This window comes from Oncorhynchus mykiss, chromosome 10 (genome assembly GCF_013265735.2).
Source record: "Oncorhynchus mykiss isolate Arlee chromosome 10, USDA_OmykA_1.1, whole genome shotgun sequence".
Taxonomy (NCBI): Eukaryota; Metazoa; Chordata; class Actinopteri; order Salmoniformes; family Salmonidae; genus Oncorhynchus; species Oncorhynchus mykiss.
This window is the reverse complement of record NC_048574.1, coordinates 7,726,776-7,752,461: the sequence shown is the minus strand read 5'-3', so window position 1 is coordinate 7,752,461 and position 25,686 is coordinate 7,726,776. Positions and strand designations below refer to the sequence as shown.

The 25,686-nt window shown below is 43.9% G+C and overlaps 1 protein-coding gene across 6 annotated transcripts in view; it reads right to left on the bottom strand.

Annotated features, from left to right (window-relative positions):
* The window catches only part of LOC110533310 (P2X purinoceptor 1), a 50,446-nt gene extending 30,921 nt beyond the window's left edge, over positions 1–19,525 (bottom strand). For 4 of the 6 annotated variants that reach the window (XM_036989604.1, XM_036989606.1, XM_036989607.1 and 1 more), the window contains exon 1: positions 19,195–19,525. In XM_036989604.1, coding sequence (XP_036845499.1) covers positions 19,195–19,382 — 188 coding nt within the window. In that variant the 5' untranslated portion in view covers positions 19,383–19,525. Of the gene's footprint in view, positions 1–18,955; positions 19,123–19,194 lie in introns of those variants that run through there. The other 2 variants (XM_036989608.1, XM_036989609.1) reach the window with 2 other exon arrangements.
* Positions 19,526–25,686: the final 6,161 nt, after the last annotated feature.

The window sequence follows — 25,686 nt, the reverse complement described above, 5'->3', positions numbered from 1 at the left end:
AACCAGACTCATGCTAGTCGTTTCAGCGTCAGAGATACTTTTAGTCATGTAGTGTATCTGGACCCTTGCTTGTCGAACATTTAATTCCAAAATCATGGACAGTAATATGGAGTTGGTCCCCCCTTTGCTGCTGTAACAGTCTCCAGTCTTCTGTTAAGGCTTTCCACTGGATGTTGGAACATTGCTGCGGGGACTTGCTTCCATTCAGTCATAAGAGTATTAGGGAGTTCGGGCACTGATGTTGGGCGATTAGGCTCGCAGTCGGTGTTCCAGTTCATCCCAAAGTTGTTCGATGGGGTTGAGGTCAGGGCTCTGTAAAGACCAGTCAAGTTCTTACACATCAATCTCGATAAACCATTACTGTAAGGACCTCACTTTGTGCACGGGGGCATTGTCATGCTGAAACAGGAAAGGGCCTTTCCCAAACTCTTGCCAAGAATCATGTAGAATGACGTTGTATGCTGTAGTGTTAAAATTTCCCTCCACTGGAACTGAGGGCCTAGCCCGAACCATGGAAAAACAGCCTAAGACATTATTCCTCGTCCACCAAACTTTACAGTTGTCACAATGCATTGGGGCAGGTAGCGTTCTCCTGGCATCCACCAAACCCAAATTCATCTGTCGGACTGCTAGATGGTCAAGCGGGATTCATCACTCCAGAGAACACATTTCCACTGCTCCAGAGTCCAAAGGCATCAAGCTTTACACCACTCCAGCCAACGCTTGGCATTGCGCATGGTGATCTTAGGCTTGTGTGCGGCTGCTCGGTCATGGAAACCCATTTCATGAAGCTCCCAATGAACAGTTATTGTGCTGAAACTGCTTCCAGAGACAGTTTGGAACTCGGTAGTGAGTGTTGCAACCGATAACAAGGGATTCGAACCAAGATCTGGAATCAAACCAGGGTCTTGTAGTGACGCCTCTAGCACTGAGATGCACTGCCTTAGACCGCTGTGTCATTCGGGAGCCCAGAATTATTAAATTAGATCGTTTAAATTGCAGAAAAATCCTAATTGAACTACATGGTGATCTTGAAAATCAAAATGAGAATAATATTGGTAAGGAAGTTATGGCACTTGTTTCCTCAGCATCATGAAGTTAATTCATATCATTACAGGTTCTAATACCACAGCTCACTGCCCTAGCGCTGATTATTAAAAAACTGAACTTCAATTAGGCCAAAACGAATGTGCTCCATATTGTTCAAAGTCATATCCACATGTCAATTTCACAAACCGATCCTCAATGCCAATACCATAATTATAAAATGTAAATAATGATTGTCAAACCTTTCGTACCATATCAGAGAAATTATTATGAAGTTTGGTGAAATAATAACATAAATATTCACATTCCATTGTTTAAATGTAATTACTCTTCCTGCTTTACGTCACCTACTGTGAGGTCACAGCAGGTGAGCTACTACATAACCCCAATATTTAAATTGAAACACAAAGTACAAACAAAACAGGGCAAATGATAACATTTCAGTTTTCTATGCTAGTCAAAGTGCATTACAAATGCTTATGACAAAGACATCATTACAGACTTGAAATCCAGCTGTGTTGATATCACAGTTTCCAATAGATCAAGTAACTGTGTAGGGACTCGTGGGGGCTACTAAAAATTAGAACATCAGCATTAGCAGACAACCCTCAGAGGCAAGGCAAACACATTCATCCTTAAAATGTTAATTTACTGAAAAACAAATCTTAACATTTGAATTGTTAATAAACACAATTTTTACTTCAATATTATTAAAGTTAACAGGCAAGTGTTTAAGTTAAACATACTAAATAAGAGTAGATGCTGTTGCGAACAACAGACAGGGAAGCTGTAACGGTTTTCTTCTATCTCCTCCTCTGATGAAGAGGTAGAACAAGGATCAGACCAAAATGCAGCGTGTAGATTGCGATCCATGTTTTAATGAACAAACGTAAAACACGAATCAATGCAAACACTACAAAATAAAGAACGTGATGAACGTAACGAAAACCTAAAACAGCCTATCTGGTGAAAAAACACAGACAGGAACAATCACCCACAAACACACAGTGAAACCCAGGCTACCTAAATATGGTTCCCAATCAGAGACAATGACTAACACCTGCCTCTGATTGAGAACCATATCAGGCCAGACATAGAAATAGACAAACAAGACATCCAACATAGAATGCCCACCCAGTTCACGTCCTGACCAACACTAAAACAAGGAAAACACACACAAACGATGGTCAGAACGTGACAGTACCCCCCCTCCAAGGTGCGGACTCCGGACGCACAACTTAAACCTATGGGGGAGGGTGTGGGTGGGCATCTGTCCGCGGTGGCGGCTCTGGCGCTGGACGTGGACCCCACTCCATAACAGTTTTAGTCCACCTCCTTAGCGTCCCTAGATAGGTTACCCTCCTTAAAGACCGCTCGGGACAGAGGGGCAGCTCGGGACAGAGGTAGCTCGGGACTGATGGGTAGCTCAGCACTGAGAGGAAGCTCAGCACTGAGAGGAAGCTCAGCACTGAGAGGAAGCTCAGCACTGAGAGGAAGCTCAGGCAGGTGGTTGGATCCGGCAGATCCTGGCTGGCTGGCGGATCCGGAAGAGTCTGGTCGACTGGCGGATCCGGAAGAGTCTGGTCGACTGGCGGATCCGGAAGAGTCTGGTCGACTGGCGGATCCGGAAGAGTCTGGTCGACTGGCGGATCCGGAAGAGTCTGGTCGACTGGCGGATCCGGAAGAGTCTGGTCGACTGGCGGATCCGGAAGAGTCTGGTCGACTGGCGGATCCGGAAGAGTCTGGTCGACTGGCGGATCCGGAAGAGTCTGGTCGACTGGCGGATCCGGAAGAGTCTGGTCGACTGGCGGATCCGGAAGAGTCTGGTCGACTGGCGGATCCGGAAGAGTCTGGTCGACTGGCGGATCCGGAAGAGTCTGGTCGACTGGCAGATCTGGAAGAGTCTGGTCGACTGGCAGATCTGGAAGAGTCTGGTCGACTGGCAGATCTGGAAGAGTCTGGTCGACTGGCAGATCTGGAAGAGTCTGGTCGACTGGCAGATCTGGAAGAGTCTGGTCGACTGGCAGATCTGGAAGAGTCTGGTCGACTGGCAGATCTGGAAGAGTCTGGTCGACTGGCTGCTCCATGCTGACTGGCTGCTCCATGCTGACTGGCAGCTCTGGCTGCTCCATGCTGACTGGCTGCTCCATGCTGACTGGCAGCTCTGGCTGCTCCATGCTGACTGGCTGCTCTGGCTGCTCCATGCTGACTGGCTGCTCCATGCTGACTGGCGGCCCTGGCTGCTCCATGCTGACTGGCGGCCCTGACTGCTCCATGCTGACTGGCGGCCCTGGCTGCTCCATGCTGACTGGCGGCCCTGGCTGCTCCATGCTGACTGGCGGCCCTGGCTGCTCCATGCTGACTGGCGGCCCTGGCTGCTCCATGCAGACTGGCAGCTCTGGCGGCTCCTTGCAGACTGGCAGCTCTGGCGGCTCCTTGCAGACTGGCAGCTCTGGCGGCTCCTTGCAGACTGGCAGCTTTGGCGGCATCCTGCAGAAAGGCAGCTCTGGCGGCTCCTTGCAGACTGGCAGCTCCTTGCAGACTGGCAGCTCCTTGCAGACTGGCAGCTCCTTGCAGACTGGCAGCTCTATGTAGACTGGCAGCTCCTTGCAGACTGGCAGCTCCTTGCAGACTGGCAGCTCCTTGCAGACTGGCAGTTCTGAACAGGCGGGAGACTCCGGCAGCGCTGTAGAGAAGGAAGGCTCTAACAGCGCTAAACAGGCGGGAGACTCCGACAGCGCTGGAGAGGAGGAGGGCTCCGACAGCGCTGGACAAGCGAGGCGCACTATAGGCCTGATGCGTGGTGCTGGCACTGGTGGTACTGGGCCGAGGACACGCACAGGAAGCCTGGTGCGGGGAGCTGCTACCGGAGGGCTGGGGTGTGGAGGTGGCACAGGATGGGTTAGACCGTGAAGGCGTACTGGAGATCTTGAGAGCGGTGCTGGCACAGGACGTGCAAGGCTAGGGAGGTGCACAGGAGGCCTGGTACGTGAGACTGGCACCATCTTAACCAGCCGACTAACACGCACCTCAGGACGAGTATGGAGCGCTGACCCAGGTGCCATCAAATCCCCGACACGCTCCGTCGGGCGAATTCCATGTTTAAAACACCAACACAGCAACTCCCTCATTTCTCTCTCCTCCAATTTCCCCATTAACTCCTTCACAGTCTCTGTTTCGCTCACCTCCAACACCGGCTCTGGTCTCCTCCTTGGCTCCTCACGATAAACAGGGAGAGTTGGCTCAGGTCTGGCTCCTGACTCTGCCACACTCTCCCTGAGCCCCCCCCCAAGAAATTTTTGGGGCTGACTATGGGGCCTCCGTCCGCGCCGCCTTGCTTGCTTCGCAAACTCCATTCTCCTATATCCTTCCGCGCACTGCTCCATCGAATCCCAGGCGGGCTCCGGCACTCTCCCTGGGTCGACCGCCCACCTGTCTATCTCCTCCCAAGAAGTATAGTCCATACTGCACTCCACTTTGGGCTGTTCTTGCCTGTTGACACGCTGCTTGGTCCCTTTGTGGTGGGTGATTCTGTAACGGTTTTCTTCTATCTCCTCCTCTGATGAAGAGGTAGAACAAGGATCAGACCAAAATGCAGCGTGTAGATTGCGATCCATGTTTTAATGAACAAACGTAAAACACGAATCAATGCAAACACTACAAAATAAAGAACGTGATGAACGTAACGAAAACCTAAAACAGCCTATCTGGTGAAAAAACACATAGACAGGAACAATCACCCACAAACACACAGTGAAACCCAGGCTACCTAAATATGGTTCCCAATCAGAGACAATGACTAACACCTGCCTCTGATTGAGAACCATATCAGGCCAGACATAGAAATAGACAAACAAGACATCCAACATAGAATGCCCACCCAGTTCACGTCCTGACCAACACTAAAACAAGGAAAACACACACAAACGATGGTCAGAACGTGACAGAAGCACAACAGTCATTTTCTCTTTCTGAAGAACTTACTGGATGGAATCGTGTTTCAGATTGTTGATTTAGATTGCACTGGTTTCTTTGTATATTTCTTCAGAAAGAGGAAACAGACAACGGAATATCTTCAAAGTGTGACTAATCTGAATGTGAAAATTAAAATTAAGCCTGAGAATTACAAAGCAAAATAGCTAGTAACCAGTTGAGATAAACATAACCTAGATCCAGATGAACTGAACATGTCTCCTAAGTGCTAACTTAAAGAGGGGGTGGGGGGGGGGGGGGGGGGACTTCACAATCATACACCGTATAAAAACACACGGTCCCCATTCACACCCACATTGAGGCCTTTAATATTTAATATGGCCCCACTATAGATAATCCCTGAAATAAAGTAAATTTTCCTGGTCTACATAGTGGCTATTAGTAGCAGCTGTGGCACCTCCTGTACCATTTCTTCAGTCGATATTCAGACTGGCCCTTTAGTGGACTCCCTATAGCCGTGAAGAGAACAAGTGGGGACGAAAGTGGTCAAATATGAGGACTAGTTTTTACCAAAAGAACTCGGTTAGATAAAAACGATAAACAATATAAGTAAAATATATCCTTTCTGAAACTTGAACGATGATCACGTAAACATTCATCATCCATTCAGAGTTCTTTCATGTGTATGTTAAAACTTCTGAGACAATCAATACTGATTAATGCCAGTTTGAATTTGAATTTAAATGGCCACGAACCAATGGCCAAGTAACGTATCCCCTCCAGATTCAGATGTTATTCATTTATGTAGTACAGTGTAGAGCTCCAATACCAAAACAGTGTAGAGATCCAATACCAGAACAGTGTAGAGCTCCAATACCAAAACAGTGTAGAGTTCCAATACCAGAACAGTGTAGAGCTCCAATACCAGAACAGTGTAGAGTTCCAATACAAGAACAGTGTAGAGCTCCAATACCAAAACAGTGTAGAGATCCAATACCAGAACAGTGTAGAGCACCAATACCAAAACAGTGTAGAGTTCCAATACCAGAACAGTGTAGAGTTCCAATACCAGAACAGTATAGAGTTCCAATACCAGAGGAGTATAGAGTTCCAATACCAGAACAGTATAGAGTTCCAATACCAGAACAGTATAGAGTTCCAATACCATAAGAGTATAGAGTTCCAATACAGTATAGAGTTCCAATACAGTATAGTTCCAATACAGTATAGAGTTCCAAGACCAGAACAGTATAGAGTTCCAATACAGTATAGAGTTCCAATACCAGAACGGTGTAGAGTTCCAAGACCAGAACAGTGTAGAGTTCCAGTGTAGAGTTCCAATACAGTATAGAGTTCCAATACAGTGTAGAGTTCCAAGACAAGAACAGTGTAGAGTTCCAATGCCAGAACAGTATAGAGTTCCAATACAGTATAGAGTTCCAAAACAGTATAGAGTTCCAAGACCAGAACAGTATAGAGTTCCAATACAGTATAGAGTTCCAATGCCAGAACAGTATAGAGTTCCAATACAGTATAGAGTTCCAATACAGTGTAGAGTTCCAATACCAGAACAGTATAGAGTTCCAAGACCAGAACAGTAAAGAGTTCGAATACAGTATAGAGTTCCAATACCAGAACAGTATAGAGTTCCAATACAGTATAGAGTTCCAATACAGTATAGAGTTCCAATATAGTATAGAGCTCCAATACCAGAACTGTGTAGAGTTCCAAGACCAGAACAGTATAGAGTTCCAATACAGTATAGAGTTCCAAGACCAGAACAGGGTAGAGTTCCAAGACTAGAACAGTATAGAGTTCCAAGAACAGAACAGTATAGAGTTCCAAGACCAGAACAGTGTAGAGTTCCAATACAGTGTAGAGTTCCAAGACCAGAACAGTATAGAGTTCCAATACCAGAACAGTATAGAGTTCCAATACAGTATAGAGTTCCAATACCAGAACAGTATAGAGTTCCAATACAGTGTAGAGTTCCAATACAGTATAGAGTTCCAATACAGTATAGAGTTCCAATGCCAGAACAGTATAGAGTTCCAATACCAGAACAGTATAGAGTTCCAATACCATAAGAGTATAGAGATCCAATACAGTGTAGAGTTCCAATACAGTATAGAGTTCCAATACAGTATAGAGTTCCAATACAGTATAGAGTTCCAATACAGTGTAGAGTTCCAATACAGTATAGAGTTCCAATACAGTGTAGTGTTCCAATGCAGTATAGAGTTCCAATACCAGAACAGTATAGAGTTCCAATATAGTGTAGAGTTCTAATACCATAATAGTATAGAGTTCCAATACCATAACAGTATAGCGTTCCAATACAGTGTAGAGTTCCAATACAGTGTAGAGTTCCAATACAGTATAGAGTTCCAATACAGTATAGAGTTCCAATACAGTATGGATTTCCAATACAGTATAGAGTTACAATAGAGTATAGAGTTCCAATACAGTATATAGTTCCAATGCAGGAACAGTGTAGAGTTCCAATACTGTATAGAGTTCCAATATAGTATAGAGCTCCAATACCAGAACTGTGTAGAGTTCCAAGACCAGAACAGTATAGAGTTCCAAGACCAGAACAGTGTAGAGTTCCAAGACCAGAATAGTGAAGAGTTCCAATACAGTATAGAGTTCCAATACAGTATAGAGTTCCAAGACAAGAACAGTGTAGAGTTCCAAGGCTAGAACAGTATAGAGTTCCAAGAACAGAACAGTATAGAGTTCCAAGACCAGAACAGTGTAGAGTTCCAATACAGTGTAGAGTTCCAAGACCAGAACAGTATAGAGTTCCAATACCAGAACAGTATAGAGTTCCAATACAGTATAGAGTTCCAATACCAGAACAGTATAGAGTTCCAATACAGTATAGAGTTCCAATACAGTATAGAGTTCCAATGCCAGAACAGTATAGAGTTCCAATACCAGAACAGTATAGAGTTCCAATACCATAAGAGTATAGAGATCCAATACAGTGTAGAGTTCCAATACAGTATAGAGTTCCAATACAGTATAGAGTTCCAATACAGTATAGAGTTCCAATACAGTGTAGAGTTCCAATACAGTATAGAGTTCCAATACAGTGTAGTGTTCCAATGCAGTATAGAGTTCCAATACCAGAACAGTATAGAGTTCCAATATAGTGTAGAGTTCTAATACCATAATAGTATAGAGTTCCAATACCATAACAGTATAGCGTTCCAATACAGTGTAGAGTTCCAATACAGTGTAGAGTTCCAATACAGTATAGAGTTCCAATACAGTATAGAGTTCCAATACAGTATGGAGTTCCAATACAGTATAGAGTTACAATGGAGTATAGAGTTCCAATACAGTATATAGTTCCAATACAGGAACAGTGTAGAGTTCCAATACTGTATAGAGTTCCAATACAGTATAGAGTTCCAATACAGTGTAGAGTTCCGATACAGTATAGAGTTCCAATGCCAGAACAGTGTAGAGTTCCAACACCAGAACAGTATAGAGTTCCAATACCAGAACAGTATAGAGATCCAATGCTAGAACAGTATAGAGTTCCAATACAGTGTAGAGTTCCAATACCAGAACAGTATAGAGTTCCAATACAGTGTTGAGTTCCAATGCCAGAACAGTAAAGAGTTCCAATACAGTGTAGAGTTCCAATACAGTGTAGAGTTCCAATACAGTGTAGACTTCCAATGCCAGAACAGTATATTGTTCCAATACAGTATAGAGTTCCAATACAGTGTAGAGTTCCAATACAGTACAGAGTTCCAATACCAGAACAGTATAGAGTTCCAATACAGTATAGAGTTCCAATACCAGAAGAGTATAGAGTTCCAATACCAGAACAGTATAGAGAGCCAATATCAGACCAGTGTAGGGTTCCAATACAGTGTAGCGTTCCAATACAGTATAGAGTTCCAATACAGTATAGAGTTCCAATGCAGGAACATTGTAGAGTTCCAATACAGTGTAGAGCTCCGATACAGTATAGAGTTCCAATGCCAGAACAGTGTAGAGTTCCAATACAGTATAGAGTTCCAATACAGTATAGAGTTCCAATACAGAATTGAGTTCCAATACAGTATAGAGTTCCAATGCCAGAACAGCGTAGAGTTCCAATACAGTGTAGAGTTCCAATACAGTGTAGAGTTCCAATACAGTGTAGAGTTCCAATACAGTATAGAGTTCCAATACAGTATAGAGTTCCAATACAGTATAGAGTTACAATGGAGTATAGAGTTCCAATACAGTATATAGTTCCAATACAGGAACAGTGTAGAGTTCCAATACTGTATAGAGTTCCAATACAGTATAGAGTTCCAATACAGTGTAGAGTTCCGATACAGTATAGAGTTCCAATGCCAGAACAGTGTAGAGTTCCAATACAGTACATAGTTCAAATACAGTATAGAGTTCCAATACAGTGTAGAGTTCCAACACCAGAACAGTATAGAGTTCCAATACCAGAACAGTATAGAGTTCCAATACAGTGTAGAGTTCCAATACCAGAACAGTATAGAGTTCCAACACAGTGTAGAGTTCCAATACCAGAACAGTATAGAGTTCCAATACAGTGTAAAGTTCCAATACCAGAACAGTATAGAGTTCCAATACAGTGTTGAGTTCCAATGCCAGAACAGTAAAGAGTTCCAATACAGTGTAGAGTTCCAATACAGTGTAGACTTCTAATGCCAGAACAGTATATTGTTCCAATACAGTATAGAGTTCCAATACAGTGTAGAGTTCCAATACAGTAAAGAGTTCCTATACCAGAACAGTATAGAGTTCCAATACAGTATAGAGTTCCAATACCAGAAGAGTATAGAGTTCCAATACCAGAACAGTATAGAGATCCAATATCAGACCAGTGTAGGGTTCCAATACAGTGTAGCGTTCCAATACAGTATAGAGTTCCAATACAGTATAGAGTTCCAATGCAGGAACATTGTAGAGTTCCAATACAGTGTAGAGCTCCGATACAGTATAGAGTTCCAATGCCAGAACAGTGTAGAGTTCCAATACAGTATAGAGTTCCAATACAGTATAGAGTTCCAATACAGAATTGAGTTCCAATACAGTATAGAGTTCCAATGCCAGAACAGTGTAGAGTTCCAATACAGTGTAGAGTTCCAATACAGTGTAGAGTTCCAATGCCAGAACAGTATAGAGTTCCAATACAGTGTAGAGTTCCAATAAAGTGTATAGTTCCAATACAGTGTAGAGTTCCAATACAGTGTAGAGTTCCAATGCCAGAACAGTATAGAGTTCCAATACAGTATAGAGTTCCAATGCCAGAACAGTATAGAGTTCCAATACCAGAACAGTATAGAGTTCCAATACCATAACAGTATAGAGATCCAATACAGTATAGAGTTCCAATACAGTATATAGTTCCAATACAGTATAGAGTTCCAATACAGTGTAGAGTTCCAATGCAGTGTAGAGTTCCAATACAGTGTAGAGTTCCAATACAGTGTAGAGTTCCAATACAGTGTAGAGTTCCAATGCCAGAACAGTATAGAGTTCCAATACAGTGTATAGTTCCAATACAGTGTAGAGTTCCAATACAGTGTAGAGTTCCAATACAGTGTAGAGTTCCAATGCCAGAACAGTATAGAGTTCCAATACCATAACAGTATAGAGATCCAATACAGTATAGAGTTCCAATACAGTGTAGAGTTCCAATACAGTGTAGAGTTCCAATACAGTGTAGAGTTCCAATACAGTGTAGAGTTCCAATGCCAGAACAGTATATTGTTCCAATACAGTATAGAGTTCCAATACCAGAAGAGTATAGAGTTCCAATACCAGAACAGTATAGAGATCCAATATCAGACCAGTGTAGAGTTCCAATACAGTGTAGAGTTCCAATACAGTATAGAGTTCCAATACAGCATAGAGTTCCAATACAGTATAGAGTTCCAATGCAGGAACATTGTAGAGTTCCAATACAGTGTAGAGCTCCGATACAGTATAGAGTTCCAATGCCAGAACAGTGTAGAGTTCCAAGACCAGAACAGTATAGAGTTCCAGAACAGTATAGAGTTCCAATACAGTGTAGAGTTTCAATACAGTATAGAGTTCCAATGCCAGAACAGTATAGAGTTCCAATACAGTATAGAGTTCCAATGCCAGAACAGTATAGAGTTCCAATACATTGTAGAGTTCCAATACCAGAACAGTGGAGGACTGGAGTTGGGCTGTTGGGGGTACTGGAGGACTGGAGTTGGGCTGTTGGGGGTACTGGAGGACTGGAGTTGGGCTGTTGGGGGTACTGGAGGACTGGAGTTGGCCTGTTGTGGGTACTGGAGGACTGGAGTTGGGCTGTTGGGGGTACTGAAGGACTGGAGATGGGCTGTTGGGGGTACTGGAGGACTGGAGTTCGGCTGTTGGGGGTACTGGAGGACTGGAGTTGGCCTGTTGGGGGTACTGGAGGACTGGAGTTGGGCTGTTGGGGTTACTGGAGGACTGGAGTTGGGCTGTTAGGGGTACTGAAGGACTGGAGTTGGGCTGTTGGGGGTACTGGAGGACTGGAGTTGGGCTGTTAGGGGTACTGAAGGACTGGAGTTGGGCTGTTGGGGGTACTGGAGAACTGGAGTTGGGCTGTTAGGGGTACTGGAGGACTGGAGTTGGGCTGTTAGTGGTCGGGTTAAATAAAGTTCACATCAAATTTAAAGTCAAAATGTAAAAGTTAAATCACTAAGGCTGGTCTGAATGTCTCTTCACACAGTAAATATTGTTTCAGTATTATAATGTATTTACATTGCCTCTTTTGTCATGGGCATAGTGGGAACTTTCTATTTGTCATATTTACAAACAGTCTCATCATCACAGAGCCATGTCAGTCCTCCTCCTCTACTATCAATTAACCACGTGCAAAATGTCATTGACCTATTATGTTCTAGCCAATGAGCTACAGTAGAAGAATGTAATTTCACCACACTTTTGAGGAGACCTATGGGCATACACCTCTGGAATGATCACGTTGCTCTCTTCTCACCAATGGGTGTAAATCTTGTGATGGACAGAATTTAAATGATTGCTTACCCTCGTCTCTTAATTGCTGTCTATGTAGCAAAAGTTACATCGGCTACCCTCCACTAACTGAAGGTCTGTCATCTGAACCTCTTTGTCCCAGCCCGGTGGGCTTCTGATGCCAGCTGCCCATCAAAGAGCTTCTGCTATCCCGGCATCTGGCTCCAGGGGTCATCTGTCGGAGACCAGGCTATCCCTCCAATACTGTTTTAATAAACCTTCATAATTGCATTCTGTCTATGTTCTTCATTCAATTAAGGCTCGATTGAAATGTATTCACTCATTCTGACCCTAACAGTCCAACATGCATCAAAACAGCTAGACCCTAACAGAACTGTCTATTATACATGAAGACAGCTAGACCCACAGGGACTGTACGTACATATCCCAACCAGAAGCCATGGATTACAGGCAACATCCGCATCGAGCTAAGGGCTAGAGCTGCCGCTTTTTAATCTGGACGCTTATCAGAAATCCCACGATGCCCTCAGACGAACCATCAAACAAGCAAAGCGTCAAAACAGGAGTAAGACTGATTCCTACTACACCGGCTCTGACGCTCGTCGGATGTGGCAGGGCTTGAAAATTATTACGGAGGGAAACCCAGTGCTGCTTAATGATGGTGTTGGAGTTGTGTTTGACCACGCAGTCATGGGTGAACAGGGAAGGGGAAGAGGGGACTAAGTACACATCCCTGAGTGACGCGAGCCTACCAGACGAGCTAAATGCCTTTTATGCTCACTTCAAGGTAAGCAACACTGAAGCAATCACGAGAGCACCATCTGTTCTGGATTATTGTGTGATAACGCTCTCGGTAGCCGATGTGAACAAAACCTTTAAACAGGTCAACATTCACAAAGCCGCTGGGCCAGATGGATTACCAGGACGTGTACTCAAAGCATGTGCGGACCAACTGGCAAGTACCTTCACTGACATTGTCAACCTCTCCCTGACCGAGTCTGTAATACCGACATGTTTCAAGCAGACCACCATAGTCCCTGTGCCCAAGGAAGCGAAGGTAACCTGCCTAAATGATATGATTACCGCCCCATGGCACTCATGTCGGTTGCCATGAAGTGCTCTGAAAGGCTGGTCATGACTCACATCAACAGCATCCTCCCGGACACCCTAGACCCACTCCAATTTGCATACCGCCCCAACAGATCCACAGATGACACAATATCAATCGCACTCCACACTGCCCTTTCGCACCTGGACAAAAGGAACACACACCTATGTGAGAATGCTGTTCATTGACTACAGCTCAGCGTTCAACACCATAGTGCCCACAAAGATCATCACTAAGCTAAGGACCTGGAACACCTCCCTCTGCAACTGGATCCTGGACCCCCTGACTGGCTGACCCCAGCTGGTAAGAGTAGGCAGCAATACGTCTGCCATGCTGATCCTTAACACTGGGGCCCCTCAGGGATGTGTACTTAGTCCCCTCCTCACCCATGACTGCGTGGTCAAACACAACTCCAACACCATCATTAAGTTTGCTGACAACACAACAGTGGTAGGCCTGATCACCGACAACGATGAGACAGCCTATAGGGAGGAGGTCAGAGAACAGGCAGTGTGGTGTCAGGACAACAACCTCTTCCTCAATGTGAGCAAGAAAAGGAGCTGATCGTGGACTACAGGAAAGGCGGGCTGAAAAGGCCCCCATTAACATCGACGGGGCTGTCGATGTTAATGGGGGCCTTTTCAGCCCGCCTTTCCTGTAGTCCACGGGTCGAGAGTTTCAAGTGGTCCAAACACACCAAGACAGTTGTACACTGCTGCTACTCTCTGTCTGTTTGTTACATATGCATAGTCACTTTGCCCCCACCTACATGTACAGTCATGGCAAAAACTATTGAGAATGACACAAATATACATTTTCACAAAGTCTGCTGCCTCAGTTTGTATGATGGCAATTTGCATAAATTCCAGAATGTTATGAAGAGTGAACAGATGATTTGCAATAAATTGCAAAGTCCCACTTTGCCATGCAAATGTACTGAATCCCCAAAAAATATTTTCACTGCATTTCAGCCCTGCCACAAAAGGACCAGCTGTCATCATGTCAGTGATTCTCTCGTTAACACAGGTGTGAGTGTTGACGAGGACAAGGCTGGAGATCACTCTGTTATGCTGATTGAGTTCAAAAAACAGACTGGAAGCTTCAAAAGGAGGGTGGTGCTTGGAATCATTGTTCTTCCTCTGTAAACCATAGTTACCTGCAAGGAAACACGTGCCGTCATCATTGCTTTGCACAAAAAGGGCTTCACAGGCAAGGATATTGCTGCCAGTAAGATTACACCTAAATCAACCATGTATCGGATCATCAAGAACTTCAAGGAGAGCGGTTCAATTTTTGTGAAGAAGGCTTCAGGGCACCCAAGAAAGTCCAGGAAGCGCCAGGACCGTCTCCTAAAGTTGATTCAGCTGAGGGATCGGGGCACCACCAGCACAGAGCTTGCTCAGGAATGGCAGCAGGCAGGTGTGAGGAAAATACTTTTGGAGGATGGCCTGGTGTCAAGAAGGGCAGCAAAGAAGCCACTTCTCTCCAGGAAAAACAGAAGGCCTGGTGTCAAGAAGGCCAGCATCCCGGAGTCTCCTCTTCACTGTTGCTGTTGAGACTGGTGTTTTGCAGGTACTTTTTAATGAAGCCGCCAGTTGAGGACTTGTGAGGCGTCTGTTTCTCAAACTAGACACTCTAATGTACTTGTCCTCTTGCTCAGTTGTGCACCGGGGCCTCCCACTCCTCTTCCTATTCTGGTTAGTGTAAGTTTGCTCTGTTCTGTGAAGGGAGCAGTACACAGCATTGTACGGGATCTTCAGTTTCTTGGCAATTTCTCGCATGGAATAGCCTTCATTTCTCAGAACAAGAATAGGCTGAATAGACTCAGAACAAGAAGAGAACAAGAATAGACGGACGAGTTTCAGAAGAAAGTGATTTGTTTCTGGTCATTTTGAGCCTGTAATCGAACCCACAAATGCTGATGCTCCAGATACTCAACTAGTCTAAAGAAGGCCAGTTTTATTGCTTCTTTAATCAGCACAACAGTTTTCAGCTGTGCTAACATAATTGCAAAATAGTTTTCTAATGATCAATTTGCCTTTTAAAATGATAAACTTGGATTAGCTAACACAACGTGCCATTGGAACACAGGAGTGATGGTTGCTGATAATGGGTCTCTGTACACCTATGTAGATATTCCATAAAAAAATCTGCCATTTCCAGCTACAATAGTCATTTACAACATTAACAATGTCTACACTGTATTTCTGATCGATTTGATGTTATTTTAATGGACAGGAAATGTGCTTTCCTTTCAAAAACAAGGACATTTCTGAGTGACTCCAAACCTTTGAATGGTAGTGTATGTTAAAGGATGGATACTGGTGTTTATATAAATAATATAATATATAATATTATTAATTATTAATTAATATATAAAGGAGGTATAAAGCAATAAACTATTAGCATCAAGCCCCAGAGACAGGATGTAAAACACATCTACAACTCCCTGCGCCTGCCTTACAGCAGAAATCACAAGTGTCACACACACACACACACACGCATGCACACGCACACTCTCACACACACACACGCTCGCATGCACACGCACACTCTCACGCACTCACTCACTCACTCACTTGTTTGGATGATGTTCAACTTTTCAAAAATAAACTGGTACGTTTCAACTGGATGTCTGCATCAAGCTATGACTATAAATCCCATCGCTGCTGTTGTCTCTGAATTGGAATGGAGGTCCACATAGAGAGAACAGTCAGAACAATCACATTACAGGAAACCAAAGCGTGAAATGACAATCTAAGTAAGATCTGTATCTGTTCTGTATCCCCAAGTCCTGGCGGGCGGGCGGGCGGGCGGACGGACGGACAGACAGACGGATGGACGGACGGACAGCTGAGAGAGAGCGACAAAGTCCAACAGACCAAGCCACAGATCTTTCTGATGTGTGATTGTCTTTTGTGGCTCTTCCTGAGCGCACTGTGTTTTTCCAGATAAGAGCTCCTATGAGTCTTCCTACTTCGATTAAGGCCCATAGCTGTCTGATCCATGGCTGAAAGACCAGTGATTTTTTTTGTTATCTCTATGCTGTTAAAGTCTTGCAGGGCCCTGATGAAGAGAGTCCTAGACAGGCTCCTTAGTCACGTCTCGCTCCATGTTCATCACGGCCTGAGCTCACGTGGCCTGAAAGCTGTGGCACGGGGGAGAGAGGCAGGGATGGAGGGAGGAAGGGAGAGAGAGAGGTGGAGATGGAGGGAGGAAGGGAGAGAGGTAGGGATGGAGGGAGGAAGGGAGAGAGAGAGGTGGAGATGGAGGGAGGAAAGGAGAGAGGTAGGGATGGAGGGAGGAAAGGAGAGAGGTGGGGATGGAAGTAGGAAAGGAGAGAGGCAGGGGTGGAGGGAGGATTGGATGGAGGGAGGATGGGAGAGAGGATGGAGGGTAGGGAGGTGGGAAACGGTTTCACGCTGACAGAATAACTGTTGTGCTCAGGGGTCACTCACTAATATCAACAGAGACTGGAGATAACCACCTAACTTTCAGGGACAAACCCATTAAACCTTTACTTTATAGTCAAAGAAAACTTTTCCTGCATTTTTTTGGTGGTGATAACGTTCAACCTTGAATGTGGTTTGGAATTTCGCCCCTGATAAAAGAGTGTTTAGGACCAATGATAAAGATGAACCCTGATTAGCATCATTTTTTTTATATTACCTTTATTTAACTAGGCAAGGAGTTAAATAAGAACAAATTCTTATTTTCAATGACGTGGGTTAACTGCCTGTTCAGAGGAGACAGATTTGTACCTTGTCAGCTAGGGGGTTTGAACTTGCAACCTTCCGGTTAATAGTCCGACGCTCTAACCACTAGGCTACCCTACCGCCCCTGACAACAACGTCCTGTCACCGTACAAAAAGGTAAAGCTTATTGTTCTAGAAGCTGTCCTGTGAACTCTCTCTGAGAAACCTGTCCTGAAAATGTCCCAAGAAATGTACATCTCTGAGGTCACTTTGAGGTGACACAGTAGGAAGAGAAAACACCTGAGGGGCTATAATTCAGGTATGACTTCATCTGCAGAGCTGAGTGCTGTACGTTTCTCTGATGTGTTTTCAACAGAGAATCGACTTTTGACATGTCATTGTCACTTGACTTTCTGCGAATCACGCAGCTTAGCTGTGTGTTTACCCAAGTTAGATCGTTATCTGTGTGAGCCAAACGCCTATCTTACATCCTGTAGGTCCTAAAGTCTGGCTACCTGAAGATAGAATACACACGCAGGCATGCACACACAGAAAGTGCTAACAAGTCATTTGTTTTGTTGAAACATAACACAGTCTGTCTCCATTAAGATAGAACAAAAGTACAACATTAAATATACATTGTACAAAATGAAAAAGCACTGTTCTTTTCAAAGAATGAATTTGTCCTCCATGAATCATCACACTATTTGCAAACCTACACGTGGTAGCATGTTTGCAAGCTAAGAGGTTTGGTCCAATGTGACTATCTATCTGAGCAAGTTGCCCAAAATGCAGTTATGTTGTCTCGACACGAATCTCTATGAGCTGGAAAGGGCATTACCACAGATACAACCATGAGACAGATATTTCCCCAAATATGGTAGTGAGAGGAATCCCAGTGGCAGGCAGTGGGAGATGGATTTTGGCCAACATACTCATCGATGAAACATTTCATCTCAATATAGTTTTGTAGACCCTTTGCCAAAAGATGCAAAAAAATTGCATTGTTTAGAAGGAGTGCAAAGGCAAATTCAGTTACTGCACACGCACACTTCCCGGAGTAGGCGTTCTCTAACCAAAACATGCAAATATTTGCTATAATGCACCAATAGGATCCTGGCTCTGCCCACCTCCTTGCTTGTCCTGCCCACTATGACTAATTTGTTATTACCCAAGACTGATGTCTCTGGTTATAGCTCATCTCTAGCTCATATGCTTACAGTAAACTGTATAACATGCCGGCTGTTGTTCCATCATCCTCACTATTTCTCCTGATAAATATACTGAACAACAAAAAATATAAACGCTACATGCAACAATTTCAAAGATTTTACTGAGTTACAGTTCAATACAAGGAAACAGTCAAATGAAATAAATAAATTAGGCCCTAATCTATGGATTTTATATGACTGGGGAGGGGTGCAGCTCCACCCACTGGGGAGCCAGGTCCAGCCAATCAGAATGAGTTTTTCCCCAAAAAAGGGCTTATTGCAGGTGAAGAAGCCGGATGTGGCGGTCTTGGGTCGGCGTGGTTACACATGGTCTGTGGTTGTGAGGCCGGTTGGACGTACTGCCAAATTCTCTAAAACGATGTTGGAGGCGGTTTATGGCAGCTCTGGTGGACATTCCTGCAGTCAGCATGCCAATTCAACGCTCCCTCAAAACTTGAGAAAATTGTGGCATTGTGTTTTGTGACAAAACTGCACATTTTAAAGTGGCTGTTTTTTTGTCCCCAGCACAAGTTGCGCAATGTGTAACGATTATGCTGTTTAATCAGCTTCTCGATATGCCACACCTGTCAGGTGGATGGATTATCTTGGCAAAGGAGAAACCCTCACTAACAGGAATGTAAACAAATTTATGCAAACATTTTTGAATGAAACATGAAACACTTTACATGTTGCGTTTATATATTTTTTCAGTGAACTTCAGCTGCCACAACAGACACTCATAAGATAGTTCCTGTTAATATCCATTCATCCTGTACGCAAAAAAAATATATAGTTTCTGTTTGCATTTAGAGTAAGTCATTAGACTCATCACACTTAATTATCAAACCTGAACTAGATCAAATGTCATTCATCCACAAGAGAGTTCAATACTATACATACATCCCTACGGTATGCAAAAATAATTGTTGCCAAATTATAAAGTCATCACCCTTAAAATATCACACCTTGATTTGGTTAGAGGTCTCTTGATGAATTAACAGTAGTGTTGTACTTCGTGAAGATCGCCATTACCCCAAGTCATGTAACAAGCCATGAAAATAAGAAAAGCTGGGTCATGGATTGTGCAGTTGAGGAATTTCTTAGCCGTAGACATGCTGGAACATGATGTCAACAGCTCTAACACTAACTCTACATGCAGTCCACTCTGAGTTTGTAGAATCCTTTAAAAGGGGAGGGGACTTACCCGATGATGTAAGCCAGGACCCCCAGCTGGATCAATCGGCACACGACCGCCACCCTCCTGTTCCGTACCAGCACCTGACGGGGGGTCTCGTACTCGAAGAAGAAGTCAGAGAGGGTGTTTGTGATGAAACTCTTCATCTTGCTGCTCCGCTGGAGAGAAGAAGGTCTCTCAACCCCACTGGTATACATAAACTCTCTCTCTACCTCCCTTCTTCAGCCTCCCTTAATTATTCTTAAGCCTCCCTTAACCAACAGCTGACACGTTTCAGTAGCAGTGTTGGAGTTTCTCCCTCTCTCGCTCTCTTTGTCTCTCTCTCTCTCTCTCTCTCTCTCTCTCTCTCTCTCTCTCCTCACAGGCGGTCCTCCTCCCCGTCACCCTTCCCTCTCTCACACTTCCTCATTCACTAACCTAGCAAACCTCTCTCTCTCTCTCCCTCTCTCTCTCCCTCTCTCTCTCCCTCTCCCTCTCCCTCTCCCTCACTCCAAAACAAACAAATATTATCTTGCCGTAAACCAAGATGTTACTAAGGTGTCCCCAGTCCATTAAAGCAAATAATGACTCCACTGAGCCACTGATCAGATCATTCAACATCTGTCACAGACATCCTTCTCACACCACCCCCCACACCACCCCCCCCCCCTGTCTTCCTGGTGTTCAGACATAGCAGGGACACGCTTGACCTAAACTTAGGCTACAACAACAGCTCCCCAAATGTATATTGGATGGTTTTTTGTTATTTTTGGTAGGGGGTAGCCAACACAAAGTATGAGCAAGAGACATAAATGAATACCTTAATAAAATATTTAAACAATAATACAATTTACATGAATAATAGGTTGATGAAAGGAAATGGTCTGTCCTGAATGTAATTAAACTGCATCTGTTTGATCAACACAGAACCGTGGAAACGAACGCAATTCATTTACTGGTGTCGTTGTGTTGCTTAGGAATGAGTGCAACACAACAACACCGCACAAAAAATGTTGCCATGTTGATTTAAAATAGAATCTATAAACTCATATCTCTAGTCCAGCAATGGAAAGTACAATTGAAATGCGTTATTTATCCCAACTTTTCGAATAGCAAATGAGCTAGCATTTAAAACTTCAAAAATGACCACACAATTAGCCCTATTTATACGTGGTTGTTACAGCTGTATAGCCTACGTAAACAGTAGCATACTGAGCTACTGCTCTATGCTCTGACAAAGGTTACTTCTAGTCCAGGGCTGGGTCAAGCGCATATTAAATACTTCAGTTGTACTGATTGACTTGCTGCAGTTTGCCGTGTTCAAGCTAAATCAAGCGTGCCTCAAATACTTGGCCCTTAGGTCTATTTCAAGTAGGTCTGTTTACTTTTTAGAGAATTTATTCACTCCAGTGTGTGTGCGTATTTGCGTGACAGAACTTGACACAGTTCAATAGGGATTTGTCGTTGTTCCAATAACAATACTGTAGATACCGATGCTCTGAGTCTTATCCTGGACAACCATGTCTGTGTATTGACTACTGAACTGTAAGCTACTGGAGAAAGTAGTTCAATATATCAATGTGTTATAGTTTATTATAAACTGGGTGGTTCGAGCCCTCAATATTGATTGGCTGACAGCCGTGGTATATCAGACCGTATATCACGGGTATGACAAAACATATATTTTTACTTCTCTAATTACGTTGGTAACCAGTTTATAATAGCAATAAGGCACCTCTGGGATTTGTGGTATATGGCCAATATACCACGGCTAAGGGATGTGTCCAGGTACTCGTGCTTAAGAACAGCCCTTAGCCGTGGTATATTGGTCATATACCCTTGTGCCTTATTGCTTCAATATATCACAGGATATGACTGTGATAGACTAGTTGAAGTAGGCTAAGCTGGAATCATTCAAAGAACATTTGCAAACCATGTACAGTCAGGCAGGCATATAATTATAGGCCAGGCCAGGCATATAATTATAATTTTAAGGCTCCCGAGTGGTGCAGGTGTCTTTGGCACTGCATTGCAGTACTAGAGGCATCACTACAGACCCTGGTTCGATCCCAGGATGTATCACAACCGGCCGTGATCGGGAGTCCCTTAGGAAGACCCAGCATCTTCCGGGTGAGAGGAGGGTTTGGCTGGGGTAGGTGGTCATTGTAAATAAGAATTTCTTCTTGACTGACTTGCCTTGTTAAATAAAGATTCATTGAAATATAGCCTACTAGATATACACCATAAAAAGCATGTAGACATTATCTCCCATTTCTTTTACACTAGCATTTGGTTTTCAACAGCTTAGATTTGTATTAAACTTGCTGTCTGTTTCTCCAACATTTGCAACATTGTTTCAATACTGAAATTCGATCTCCAGCTGTCCCATAGTAATGAAAGTGTCAGGAGTCGGGACAAGACAGACAGGCAGGCAACTTTTCTCAACCTGTGGTAATCATAAATCGGCATCATTTTTATGCAAACAGTGGGGCAAAAAAAGTATTTAGTCAGCCACCAACTGTGCAAGTTCTCCCACTTAAAAAGATGAGAGAGGCCTGTAATTTTCATCATAGGTACACTTCAACTATGACAGACAAAGTGAGAAAAAAAATCCAGAAAATCGCATTTTTTATTAATTTATTTGCAAATTAGTATTTGGTCACCTACAAACAAGCCAGATTTCTGGCTCTCACAGACCTGTGAGATTTTCTGGATTCTTTAAGAGGCTCCTCTGTCCTCCACTCGTTACCTGTATTAATGGCACCTGTTTGAACTTGTTATCAGTATAAAAGACACCTGTCCACAACTGTCATCTTTTTAAGTGGGAGAACTTGCACAATTGGTGGCTGACTAAATACTTTTTTTGCCCCACTGTATATACAAAGAAATGTCAATAGAAAATCACTAAATGCAGCTAGTCTGCTGTCATTCCAGCTTCAGTTTAAAGTGATTGTGTTAGCTGTGTAGTTGGCTAGCTGTGTAGTTGGCTATCTCTTCTGAACAGTGGCCTGGCGAGAGAGCAAATGTTCTATGCCAGGCGAAATTTCACATCATTAGCTCATTGTTTTTGGATGCATCTCCCCCAAAAAAATCACTAGAAAACAGCTTCATTAAACAAACACAAATGCAGCTACTTTGCTGTTATTCTGGCTGCACTGTTTGACGTGAATATGTTAGCTGAAGTTGGCTAGCTAGCAAGCACAGGATAAGAACGTTGACAGCCGTCATGACAACGGAACATTTAGAACGAACATCCATAGATTTAGAACAAAAATACTTAGACTGGGTCGCGTCTCAGGCAACCGTGCCGATAGAATGAACGACTAGCCGGCTTGGATAGCAGCAACCCCCGTTTTCAGGACTATATCTCGCGGAAGGATATGTTGGGTGGTCCTTTGCTTTGGGTGATTTAAGTTTCCTTTAACAATCAGTCTTCCAGATAGATGAAACAGACAAACGAACATGGGTATAAAACTCTTTAGTAATAAAATGCAATTGCAGACAGAGATTCACATACAGAGGACCTCAGCAGTCTATAGTAAAGATCTGTGTGACAAAACAAGAGGCAACACTCTCACCTTTCCAGAAACAAGTCTCTCACTACTGCTGCTTGCTATAGACCCTCCTCAGCCCCCAGCTGTGCCCTGGACACCATATGTGAATTGATTGCCCCCCATCTATCTTCAGAGCTCGTGCTGCTAGGTGACCTAAACTGGGACATGCTTAACACTCCGGCCATTCTACAATCTAAGCTTTATGCCCTCAATCTCACACAAATTATCAATGAACCTACCAGGTACAACCCCAAATCCGTAAACACGGGCACCCTCGTAGATATCATCCTAACCAACTTGCCCTCCAAATACACATCTGCTGTTTTCAACCAAGATCTCAGCGATCACTGCCTCATTGCCTGCATCCGTAATGGGTCTGCGGTCAAACGACAACCCCTCATCACTGTCAAACGCTCCCTAAAACACTTCAGCAAGCAGGCCTTTCTAATCGACCTGGCTCGGGTATCCTGGAAGGATATTGACCTCATTCCGTCAATAGAGGATGCCTGATTATTCTTTAAAAATGCTTTCCTCACCATCTTAAATAAGCATGCCCCATTCAGAAAAATTAGAACCAGGAACAGATATAGCCCTTGGTTCACTCCAGACCTGACTGCCCTTGACCAGCACAAAAACATCCTGTGGTGTACTACATTAGCATCGAATAGCATAGCTCCCGTGATAAGCAACTTTTCAGGGAAGTTAGGAACCAATATACACAAGCAATTAGGAAAGCCAAGGCTAGCTTTTTCAAACAGAAATGTGCTTCCTGTAGCACAAACTCAAAAAAAGTTATGGGACACTGTAAAGTCCATGGAGAATAAGAACAGCTCCTCCCAGCTGCCCACTGCACTGAGGCTAGGAAACACTGTCACCACTGATAAATTCACGATAATTGAGAATTTCAATAAGCATTTTTCTACGACTGGCCATGCTTTCCACCTGGCTACCCTTAACACAGTCAACTGCACTGCACCCCCCCACAGCAACTTGCCCAAGCCTCCCCCATTTCTCCTTCACCCAAATCCAGATAGCTGATGTTCTGAAAGAACTGCAAAATCTGGACTCCTACAAATCAGCCGGGCTAGACAATCTAGACCCTTTCTTTCTAAAGGTATCTGTGACGCCACAGACCGATTTTTCGGGATGTTCTCCTGGTCTGACAAACAGCGCTGTAGTTCTGCCACTTTCCACAGCAGTTGGGGAAGTGCGACATTGTGTGTGGATTGAGACGCAGCCCAAGCAAAAAAAAATTGTATATCTCTAGCTTAAACTCTGTAATTGTTTGGCCTCGTGGTGAAATCCCTGAGCGGTTCCCTTCCTCTACGGTAACTGAGTTAGGAAGGATGCCTGTATCTTTGTTTGAAACTGGATGTATTGATACACCCAGGGGCACAGCTTTGGTTTTAGAAGAGGGGGGGATATAACTTTTTTATTTATTTTTATCCAGTTGGATAAACAATCCAAACAGCCGACCGCTCGGAGGTGTCCGCATGGTCCTAAAGCACATCATTGCCTCGTTTTGTATCCATTGATAAAACTGGGCGAACAAAAGTGCAATTTCATATTGTCCCTGTCCCCAGTGAAAGTTGCACCCACCATGCTCAAAGGGATATTCAATGTCTGCTTTTTTTTTACCCATCTACCAATAGGTGCCCTTCTTTATATTGGAGGCTTTGGAAAACCTCTGTGGTCTTTGTGAATCTGTGTTTGAAATTCAGTGCTCAACTGAGGTACTTTACAGATAATTGTATACGTGGGGTACAGAGATGAGGTAGTAATAAAAAAAAAAAAATGTTAAACACTATTATTTTCACACAGAGTCCATGCAACTTATGATGTGACCTGTTAAGCACATATTTACTCCTGAACTTATTTAGGCTTGCCGTAACAAAGGGGTTGAACACTTATTGACTCAAGATATTTCAGCTTTTCATTCCTCAAAGTATAATTCCACTTTGACATGATGGTGTATTGTGTGCCTGCCAGTGACACCAAATCTCAATGTAATCCATTTTAAATTCAGGCTGTAACAACAACAACAACAACAACACAACAACAGGTAAAGACTTGTCAATACTTTCTGAAGGCGTTGTAAAGACAGATTACTGTGAAACTTTGAAACTGTTGAAGAAAAAAAAGGTCTTTACATATGAAACAAATAAATACCGTTGGATGAATTTATTCAGTTATGATATACAACTTGTGCTAACAAACTCATTAAGAGTTTCCCGTTTCACAAGAAAATACTGCAGATTTAACAGACCAGTGTAAATGTATGGGTTCACAATAAGAGGTCACAATGGATAAATAGCCACACCATTACACAGTAACTACTTTTCCCCTTTGCCCCTTTCCTTTTCCAAAGCCTGTGAACTCAAGCTTCATTCGTGACAACATGTGACATGTGAAGGATGCTCTGGTGCAGGGATTGTTCTTTTGATCAGTCCTGGAGGGACAAAACATTTCTCATTTTTCATCCTCTCATTCTAATCAGGGACTGATTCAGACCTGGGAAAACCAGGTTTGTGCAATTAACTACCAGGTAGAAAAAACAGCCCAACTCCAGTCCTCCAACAGCCAAACTCCAGTACCCCCAACAGTCCAACTCCAGTCCTCCAGTACCCCCAACAGCCAAACTCCAGTCCTCCAGTACCCCCAACAGCCCAACTCCAGTCATCCAGTACCCCCAACAGCCCAACTCCAGTCATCCAGTACCCCCAACAGCCAAACTCCAGTACCCCCAACAGCCCAACTCCAGTCCTCCAGTACCCCCAACAGCCCAACTTCAGTCCTCCAGTACCCCCAACAGCCAAACTCCAGTCCTCCAGTACCCCCAACAGCCAAACTCCAGTACCCCCAACAGCCCAACTCCAGTCCTCCAGTACCCCCAACAGCCCAACTCCAGTCCTCCAGTACCCCCAACAGCCCAACTCCAGTCCTCCAGTACCCCCAACAGCCCAACTCC